The 10,509-nt window shown below is 49.9% G+C and overlaps 1 protein-coding gene across 5 annotated transcripts in view; it reads left to right on the forward strand.

Annotated features, from left to right (window-relative positions):
• The window catches only part of Stk38l (serine/threonine kinase 38 like), a 53,374-nt gene extending 46,435 nt beyond the window's left edge, over positions 1-6,939 (forward strand). For 4 of the 5 annotated variants that reach the window (XM_060384503.1, XM_060384504.1, XM_021646006.2 and 1 more), the window contains exons 10-14: positions 380-497; positions 884-1,007; positions 1,990-2,085; positions 3,738-3,829; positions 3,929-6,939. In XM_060384503.1, the coding sequence (XP_060240486.1) occupies positions 380-497; positions 884-1,007; positions 1,990-2,085; positions 3,738-3,829; positions 3,929-4,056 (558 nt within the window). In that variant the 3' untranslated portion in view covers positions 4,057-6,939. The remainder of the gene's footprint in view (positions 1-379; positions 498-883; positions 1,008-1,989; positions 2,086-3,737; positions 3,830-3,928) is intronic. The other variant, XR_009592024.1, reaches the window with a different exon arrangement.
• The last annotated feature ends 3,570 nt before the right edge of the window (positions 6,940-10,509 follow it).

Below are 10,509 nucleotides of genomic sequence, written 5' to 3' on the forward strand. Positions count from 1 at the left end.
TGGACGTGCTGCCTTTAGAAACCATTTTTTAGGGTTTGATGTGGCTCAGGAAGGAGCCCGAGGCTCCTGATGGAGCGCCCTGGAGTCATATTGCATGGATGTGCCTGTAGCTTACAGAACGTGCTCCTTCCAAGAGCGTGTGTAGTAAGCAGGAAAGTCAGGCCCACTGTACTCTACCTTGTATTTCCTTCTAAGTGGAAGCAGGGCCTCTCCTGGGGCCAAAGTCCTGTGTGCTATGCTCAGTGCCCGACTCAGCATCTGTCAGTCAGCTTCCCATGTGACACACAGGGCCACCGGTGAGAGCGCGGGCTTCTGTGTCGGGTGCTCCTCCTGTAGTTAGCGGTTCAGAATGCCAGCTTGACACGCTGCTCCTCTGCAGGCTTACTCCACCGTTGGAACGCCAGACTACATTGCTCCGGAAGTCTTCATGCAGACGGGTTACAACAAGCTCTGCGACTGGTGGTCCCTGGGGGTGATCATGTATGAGATGCTGATCGGTAGGTCCTGTCTCCGTGCGTGGGTATGTCTCTGTTGGCCCAGTGCTTGAACATACCACAGATGTGAAAGGCAAAGGGCGGGCCATTTTGAACCTGTTTCTCACATTCTTGAGTTTAAATTCGTTTATAAATACCCAGGAAACTAGCCAGGGGTCCTGTGGCAGGAGATAGTTAATTAGCTGGCTCCCTTTATTGCGTGGATTTGCAGGTTCGGATGCAGTGAGATGGGGCTTGAACTCCTCGTGGGCTTCTCTCATAATTTTAGAGTGAACTGAGGCGTGGGTTGCTGCTTGAGGGTGCTCAGGGTGGCTCATTTCTCATGGCACAACCTTGTAGGTGTGCTTGAACTGATCACAAAACTGATAAATTGTTTCCCTGGTGCCCAGGCTTTCCACCCTTCTGCTCTGAGACACCTCAGGAAACATACAGAAAGGTTATGAGCTGGAAGGAGACCCTGGCTTTTCCTCCAGAAGTGCCCGTGTCTGAGAAAGCCAAGGACTTGATTCTCAGGTCAGTGCCTCTTAAACTTTACAAGTGCATGAACGGCCTGTGCCTGCGGCTGGACAGGGTGTGCGAGGAAAATGCCACTGATCTGATTAGTCAAGACAGTCAGTTTTTAACGCATGTCACGTTTTACAAAATTCAGACTTTACCAAAAAGATATTATTTATTTCTGTGTGTGAGTGTGTGGGTAGCCCTGCCCATGGAGGCGAGATGGTCCCTGGAGCTGGAGTGACACAGTGGTGAGCCACCCAGCACACCAGGTCCTCTACCAGACCAGCAAGTGCTCTTAACCGCCTATTCTCCAGCCCACAAAATGCAAACGCTAAGAAGTTTGTGGGAAATGGGGAGAGAAGAGATCTTATTGGACATACTAGTGATTATTACCAAAGTGTCACTCCTGTGAGACCACGGGGACTCCGTGCGCAGAGGAAAGGGAGTGACTGTTTGGGGGAGGAAGGCGTGTGGACTGTGACAACCTGTGAATGGCCAGCTCCCAGCACGCAGCACAGAATTGATAAACTGCATGGGACCTTTGACCCAGCAGTTTTGTTTTGGGGAATTTAATTGAGCATATAACCATGTAGGGCTAAGGAGTTAGGCGTGTTTCTTGTGTTATTTTAGTTGTGAAAAATTGGAACTTAGATGAGTCTTCAGCAAGAGCAGTGGGTACGAACAGTCTGGTGTCTGCATGTGTGGGTCTCACATTACCTCACAGGAAACACTGACCAGCATTAGGAAACTTCCTTAGTACATTAGTGAAGGAAAAGTCTTGAAATAATTATTATGTGTCAACACAGTGTCTTTAATACCGTTACAAGATGGAAAGTGCCTCTGGGATGACACAGCTACTGTCCCAAATGGGGTTACGGGTGCCCGTGTCCCCCACAGTAATCTCAGGATCTAAGTTGAATGCTTTCTAAAAACGTTGGTGTGCCACAGTGAGAGTGTTTCAGGTGAAGTGTGCCTGGTAATTGGTTTCCCTGTCTAGGTTCTGCACTGACTCTGAGAACAGAATTGGGAACGGTGGTGTGGAAGAGATCAAAGGCCATCCCTTCTTTGAGGGCGTGGACTGGGGGCATATAAGGTACGTGCCCAGAGACGCCAGGCCCTTCTGCACTTTGGTGCTCAGTGTGCATCTGTTCCTTCTAGACCAGCGGTTTCCACCCTGGGGGTTGGGACCCTCTGACAGGGGTCACCTAAGACCGTCTGAAAACACGGATACCTGCGCTACATTCATGACAGTAGCAAAATTACAGTTCTGAAGGAGCGGTGGGAATAATTGAATGCTGGGGTCACCGCACTGAGGAACTATTTGAAGTGGCTGCAGCATCAGGAAGGTTGAGAGCCGCTGTCGCAAGAGGCCGTGCTGCCTCATCTGAGATGCCTGTCTCTGTGCAGCCTCTTAGAATGTGTCTCCCTAGGGTCCTCCTGTGTGCCCAGGACCTTCATGAGCACGTCCTGTACCTCCCTCATCTTACCCTGACTTGCTGGTGCTGTCTTGTTGATGGGGTCTGAGCTAGAATTTCTAGATAGGGTGGGGTATGTTGGTTATGGAAATGGTCACAGAGCAGAGCGTGGCCTGCCTAAGCTCATGCTGCTAGTTAGGGATGGGAAAGTTGGGTCACAGCAGCCTAGGGCCTGTGGCTCTCTCCACATAGCTGAGTCCTTAATCTCTTAAGAATAATTCTTGTGCAAGCATGCACAGTACATGCTTTTTCAACTAGGCTTAGCACCTAGTTGATCTTTAAATACTTGTTGAAAAAAAAGCTGATACGGGACTGTTGGTTGGCTCAGCTGGACAAGGGTTCAGTTCCTCGGTCTTTAGTGCTAGAGGAGAGAACCAACCTCCAAACTGTGTGGAAGAAATAAACACATAAATATAATTTTAAAGGGTTTTTCTCTTTGTTTTGTTGGATTCTTGGTTTTTTTTTTTTTTTTTTTTTTTTTTTTTTCTTGTTTTAGTTTTCATTATTGTTGGTTGGTTGGTTTTCAGGCCAGTGTTTTTCTGTGTAGCCCAGGCTGTCCCAGAATTCACTCTGTAGACCAGGCTGGCTTCAAACTCAGCGGTCTGCCTGCCTCTGCCTCCTGAGTGCGGCAGTTAAAGGTGTGTGACGCCACTTCCTGGCTAACTTAAAAGTTTTAGTGATAGTTTCTTTGAACTAAATATTTTTAGCATAAGAAAGCATTTTCATGAATAGATTTTTTTTTTAAACCTAACCTCTCTGGTTCCCTTTAAAAGTATATGACTGACAAGTTTTTACATTCAGATTTTATCACAAATACGAATTCCCCACCCTTTTTGCAGATGTCTTTGTATTTACTAATCTTCTCTAGAATTCTAGCCCTAATTCACTTAAATAGACCTGATCTCACTGTCCCCCAGTTTTCAGTAAAATTTATTTTCTTTTAATTTCTTTCACATAAAAAAAGAAAATCATCTGAAGGGCTAGGTCTGTAGCTCAGCGGAGTATTGTAGCTCAATATTTGCCCTGTTCAGTCCCAGCACTGCAGGGAAGAAGTATGAGAAAGTCTTCATGCCAAACTGTAAAACTTCCAGGTAGATGAAAACATCTTAGTAAGAAATTACACCCACTGTCGTGACATCCACTCAGCTGTGTGCCCAAGCGGACAGGGGGTTTCCTGTCCCGTGCTGCCGTGGGCAGGGCTTGTAAGCGTGGTTGGTTGGGCAGTTACGAGTTAAGGAAGTGTGCCATGGCTGCTGACTTGCCTCTGCAGGGAGAGGCCGGCAGCCATCCCCATAGAGATCAGGAGCATTGATGACACCTCAAACTTTGATGACTTCCCCGACTCTGACATCCTGCAGCCAGGTAAGAGGCTGGCAAGCACAGCCGCACTGCAGCCACCCCGAGGTGACGGACAGTTGCTGACCAAGCCCTTGGCCTTGGCTGACTTTTCTCTCTTTCTAGTGCCGAATGCTACGGAGCCCGACTACAAATCCAAAGACTGGGTTTTCCTCAATTACACCTACAAAAGGTTCGAAGGGCTGACTCAGCGAGGCTCCATCCCCTCGTACATGAAAGCAGGGAAGTTATGACTGACGCTCACAGCCTCACAGCCAAGAGAACTCAGGTAGCTGCACCCCCAGGCTGCTCGCGTCAGCACCACACACCCCTGGACGGGCTGCTCACCAGCCGGAGGGCCTTCTGCAGCGTGGAGTCCTGAGGCTGCTGCAGGATCGCTCGGCTGCTTCTCTTTTTTTTAAGGTTTTGTTATTTGAATTAACTATCATACAGAGAGAGGTACTGGAACAGAAGGAACGGACATTCCTAAGTGCACGGCCCGCGTGCATGTTGAGGTCCATCTGCCCACGTGCTGCGCTTCCGACCGCAACACTAATCCAGCCAGAGCTGCACAGCATTGAGGGCGCCGAGGCAGCCGAGGCCACTCCTGGCGTCCCTGCTTCCCTGCAAAGCTCGTGGGTGTAGAGTCCGTCAAAGCCATCCTCCGTAGCTACTGTTAATATCCGCTCCGTTGGTTTGGACGCTGCAGGCGCCACATGAAGACAGTTTCTGTAACGGCTCGAAGGAGAGTGCGCTTCAGTGTGCAGCTTCCCGTCAGGCCCTGGGGAGGGGAGGGGAGCTCTGTCAGGGTGAGGCCATGTCCCGCCTCACCCCAGCGTCCTCCAGGCTGACCTCGCTGAGAAGGAGACTGAAGTGCGCACAGGGAGGTTGTGGCTGTAACTGAGCAGCCGTCAGTGGCTTTTCGCGTGACACAAGGACTTTGTTTTTAACAAGAGGACATAGCATTATTTTACTTGGATGAGTTTCAGAAATGACCATGAAAGCTGCTTGTAGAACCTAGTGTATTTTTATTAAACTATTTTTTTAAGTGTCAGTTTCTGATGATGTCGGTGGACACATGGAGAACAGGGTGTGGCCTCTTCGGCAGACGCGCATGTCATTGCTGTGGCCCTCGGGTTCCTCTGATAGCACTAGTGCCAGTGTTTCCCAGTGAACCAAAGATCCTGAGCAATGGCTGCCCGTGGAGGAGGCTCTTTCCGGGGTGCCACGCCCCGCATGACCGGCCTATGACAGAGGCCAGCCCTGGTCACGGTAACTCATCACTGAAGGAAACGAAGTGGGTGCAGATAGGAAAGGTCAGCAGCATTTGGGCATTTCCCTAGGATTACATCACCTTTTCTTGCTCAGCATTTTGACTCTGAAACAATTTTCTCAGAGGGTTAGTTTTGTGAGTTGTAGCTGCGAAGTCACTTCTCAGGGCATGGATGATGTTTATCATCTGAGGTAATGGAGTGAGGCTGTTTGGGGAGGACTGTCCTCCTGAGGGCACGGAACAGAGAGGTCACAGGCATCAAGGCCCTCTCATCAAGGCCATCAGCCCCTGACGTGTTGTGGTGAGTCCTTGAAGGCCTGTTTTGTGGCTGAGGCTGGTGTGTACCCACCATGCTGACCTGCCGGGCCAGCTGTGGTTTCACCCTATGGCCAAGGATTTGGAGAAAACCCTGAAGATGGTGGATCTGATGACTCATCGGCTGCCTTAATTTCTGCAGGGCCTGTGAGCCTGTCCACCTCATCTGCTTCCAGGGTACTTCAGCAGCAGGCCCTGGCTGAAGGATCTTCACCAGTGTGCGGGTGACGGGGACCTTGCTGCATTCTCTAGCTCAGGTGTGATAACTACCCGGGGTGATGGTAGGATGACTTGTCGTGTCCAGGTAGCGGGGTTAGGTAGGCTGAGAGCAATGTAAAGAACGGCCCAGCTTTCTCCCGGGGTGCGGGCACGGAGCTCTGTACTGCCTCCCTGCGGGAGCCGCCGGCTTCCTGGTGGTGGAGGGTGCTGGGAGGGTGGCTTTGCTGGCTGCCTCCCCCTCCCTTGGCAGGGATCCCTCATGAAAGCGTTTCTTAAGCTACTGTCTGAAGGCACCTAAAGACTGGGCCTGCCCCTTGGAAGCTAAAGATAGGAGTTACGATGCAAATTAAGCAAATAATTCACAGAGATTCCCTGAAACTTTTTTCCATCATTCATTTTTCATATTTTAGGTGAATATAATTTCAGTGATAAAACCCTGTCTAATTGACTGGGCATGGTGACATTTTCTCTAATCTCTGTTTTGAATTGAATAATCACAGTTTATTATAATCTGTGATTTGGCTCTTCCCAAGGTTATAGAAAATGTGTGTAATTCAGATGTATTAGTTTCCGGATTTAGTACAGATTTTCTTTTCATTAAAACTTTTGTGTTCAAGTAGTCATTACCAGCAAACTCTGCGGGTGTGGGAGGCCCTGGGCTGAGTAAGGAGTGACCACGCAACCAGAGGTGGCCTGTCAGCCAGTTAGTGAAAATGTCAGCCATGGATATCAGATAGATTATTTGGTTGTTAAGGCTTAAGGTAGGGTCCGCCTGTTCACGTCTTTTTAACACCTGCATAACTGTACAAGCTGTATATTTTTAACTGTTTTGAAACCTGCTTATTTTGGTGTTCAGTGTAGAAACCTGTAGACAGTCCTCAGTCAATCCCAGCTGGCAGGAGTGACAGGCCTGGCTCCTGGTAGCCACAAGTCCTTACTGAGGGTCAGAAAGAAGGCTGCCTGGCTACCTGACATGGTTAGTCTTTGAGTTGTGAAAATTCAAAAGCGGCTGCTTTGCTATGCTCATGACTATCTCTCATTTCATTCCAGATTTATTTTCTCTGTAGAAGTGCACTTATTTCTGAAAACCTCAACGAAGCCAATACTTAACCACGAGACACTTGGGACTAGTAGAGATACGTTAGATTTTTATTATAAAATGTGAGCAGATAATGCTTTTAAAGGAATAAATAAAAGTATATTGTAGTTATCTTTTTAAAGCAATATAATCCAGCAGTTGTCCAGACCATCCGAGGCCAGCGTTTCCAAGACTGTTGGGCAGCGAGCGCTTCATTGATGGCATGACAAAAATAAAGCCACGTTTACAAAAGTTTCACTGTGAGGGTGTTTGTTTTGTTGTCGAGTTTGAAGATTGATGTTATCTAAAACTTAAGAAATACTGTTTTATGAATGAAATTTCCAAGTAGCTATTGTACTTGAAAATTATATCATGAAAAGGTTAAAGTATTTGAAGTTTTGAATCAAGACAGTTGGAACAAGTCCAGGTTTAAAACTGTTGAGATCATAGCATCCGCCTTGTGGGTTTCACCTTAGGTACTTGCTGGGCGTAGATCTTTTCTGCAGCCTGAGTGAGTGCCTCAGTAGACTGAAGGACTCGTAAGAGTTGGGATAGGGTCCTTTCCTGTGGAAGTCAACCCCAGCCGGGCTCCGTGTGACCTGGCAGGCGTCTGCAGGCCGTCAGAAGCAGCGGCTGCCGTGAGGAGAGCGGACGTGCAAGCCGTAAGGCCAGCCCTCAGGGACGGCTAGCGGAGCCACTTCATGGTGCACTGCGCACAGCTGTTCCGTAAAGAAAGGGAGTGAGCTGAGACCATGCTCTCTTCCTCTCGGGTTTGGAGACGGCTGAGCTCGGAAGAGGCCCCAGCTAGACTCTGCACCACGAGGGCAGCTGTGCAGAGGACCGGCTGCTACAGTAGGAGCAGAGCAAGCGTCAGCGGAGCACACGGTGAGCACACGGTGAGCACACGGTGAGCACGGGGCAGCCCGGCCCTGCTCTGGCCAAGGCCAGTGGCGAGAGGTTTTGGCTTTTAGCAAAAACAGTTTTAAGGACATCGAGAACGGAACAAGCTTTGCCGAAGTGCAGGTCAGCAGGCGATTCGGCCCCCACCGCGCAGCAGAGCGCCCCAAGCACCGCCTTAACAACCTTCCTCCAGCTCCCCTGCATCCCTCGGATACTTGGCCTCTCCTGGCTCTCCTCTGCCACACCTCCCGGGCTTAGGCCAATGCCAAGCCCATCCTTGTATCCTGGAAGCCCATAGTGGCTCAGTCCTTTACAAACCACGATGTGTGCTCCTGCTTCCCCACACTGCTCTCGCCCACCAAGCCACCGCACACCCCAGGGTTCTTTGCCTGGACCATTGCTGGACGCAGAAGGAAAAGGTCATTGAAGTATTTAGTCATTTCTGTTCAACCTCTTGAAAGCTCAAAATTGAATATTTGTTATTTTTATGGATCTTGGGAAAAGGCGTAACTGCTGTTCTTTGGCCCCCACTGTCGGGAAAGGCTACAGTCATGGCTGGGAAGCAGCTTCTGCCCAGGGGGGCAGAAGAGTTCTGGCTCTGTCTTGCAAACCGATCTTATGATGAAGCAAAACTACTATCAACCTAGGGTTAGCAAGGGCTCCTGCCACACAGGGCCATTCCTGGGCTCTGAGAATGGACAGCTGCTGCTGACCGGAACTCTGTGAATTGGGTTTCAAATCTGTTTTCTCAAAAGTTCAGCAAGGAGAAAGTAAGAGAAAACCACTGGCTAGAAATGAGAAAGTACCATTCTACCATGAAGATAGGGTCTCATGGAGCCCAGGCTGGCCTTAAACTCATGGCTGAGGATGACCTTGAACTCCTGGTGTGTGTACACATGAAAGTGTATGTGTGTATGTGCATGTGTGCACGCACATGTATGTATGCACACGAGTGAAGGTTCCAGAGGAGGCCATCAGATCCCCCTGGAACTGGGGTTTTAGGCAGTCGTGAGCCACCCTACCTATGTGCTTCCAGCAGAACTCGGGGCCTCTGCGGAGCAGTGTGCGCTCTTAATTCCTGAGCCCTCTCTCCAGCTACCAGACGGGCATTGTAAGTGTGCACTGTGGTGAACTGACTTGCTGAGACACAGGTGGGCCTTCCTCCCCTCTCTCTACCCCCTTGACTCAGCACATCATTGTCCGTTTTTGAGATGAGGTCTCAATGTGTAGCCCAGTCTAGTGTCAACAGTCCTGGCTGGTGCTGCGAGCTGGGGCTGCTCTGCCTGACCACGCACAGTATTTTAAGACAGAAGCATACCGGCCTGCCCACCCCAGCACAATGTGTGCAATGGTCAGCTGTTCTGTGCTCGCCAGGGCTCCTCATCTGCCGCTGACTGGGTCCCCGTCCCCAGGGCAGCCCCACTCTGTATCTGTGAGTCAGGCTATCACACAAGTATTTGTCTTTTGAGTGGCTCATTTCACTTACCGCACTCTCAAAGTCTGTTGCTGTACCGCATGGCCAGGTTTCCTTCTTTCCTGAGACTGCCGTGTGCTCAAACCAAACTGCCCGCCTGTCTGCTGACAGGTGGCCGGGCTTCTCTCAGCTACTGTGAATGTGATGAAGGTGAGTGTGCAGCTGTCTCAAGATCCTGCTTTCAGAGTGTGCATACCTCTACCTACCCGCCAAGCTCTGTCCATATCCTTCCATCTGTCTGTCTGTCCATCTATCATCTATCGACCATCTATCTATCTACCACAGTGTGCGCCATGGTGAACACACAGAGAGAGGTGAAGCAGGGTTCCACCATAAGCATTTTGAGGCATCCACACACTACTTTCCATATAGTTTCACTGTTTTGAATTCTGAGCAGAACTTTGCCTAATGATGCCAGCCCTCCGCAGTCTTGCTGACTCTAGTTACTGGCTTCCTTTCCCACCAGGGTTATCCTGATGGGCCTTTGGTACCTCTTCATTGTGGTTCTGATTTGTGCAAATCTAATGGGAGACTTTCACATGCTGCTGCCATTTGCACAGATTCTTTGGTGAAGTACATCTTCGGGTGCTCTGGCCACACTCTGAGTTCACTGTATTTTAAAATATCTATTCGATGTGTGTGAGTATTTTGCCTGCATGTTTGTCTATGTACTGCTGCATGCCTGGTGCCTGAGGAAGCCACAAGAGGGCATCAGATCACCGGGAACTAGAGTGACAGATGGTGTGAGCTGTCATGTGGGCGCTGGGACCACACGGGAGCCTTGGAAGAGCAGCCTGTGCTCTCAGCCGCTCAACCCTCCCTCAGCCCCTCTTTTTATTTAACACATTTTGAGCTGTGGGGCCACAAGCATGGGCCGCCACAGCCTGAGGGGCCTCTGAGTCCTTGGTGTCTGTGTGTTCCCACTGCTTCCGTGAACATCTCTTGGTCTTTTATCAGGAGCTCAGAAGAGACAAGTCACTAAGGTGACCCCTGTAGTTCCTGTGACCAAGCAAGGCAGGAAACAACCTCACACTAGGGTTTTTACTCAGCTAAGTTCACACAAACACCTATTTAAACGTTACTGTGGCCTTCTTTTGACTGTTTTCTTATGTAGCCCAGGATGGCCTTTAACCCAGTCTGTTATGAGGATGACCTTGAACACAGATCTTCCTGCCTTTACCTCCGGGTGTCGGCATCCCAGGCCCAGGCCATCCTACCTGGCTGGCTGCTCCCTTTAGCATGTGCTGTGTATGTAAGCCCAAGAGCATCATAAGCAGCTTTAACCGTGGGGCAAAACTCACCAAAAAGAAGCAGAAGGCCTGGTGTGCATGTGTCTGCATTTCAGAAACTGTGTTTGAAGCCAGCCTGGGCTACAGCGTGCCTCTGTCAGGAGGGAGGGACGCGATGGCCACAGTGACATGCCTGTGCAGTCAGGACTGTGCCATCGT

This window comes from Meriones unguiculatus, chromosome 5 (genome assembly GCF_030254825.1).
Source record: "Meriones unguiculatus strain TT.TT164.6M chromosome 5, Bangor_MerUng_6.1, whole genome shotgun sequence".
NCBI classification, from domain to species: domain Eukaryota; kingdom Metazoa; phylum Chordata; class Mammalia; order Rodentia; family Muridae; genus Meriones; species Meriones unguiculatus.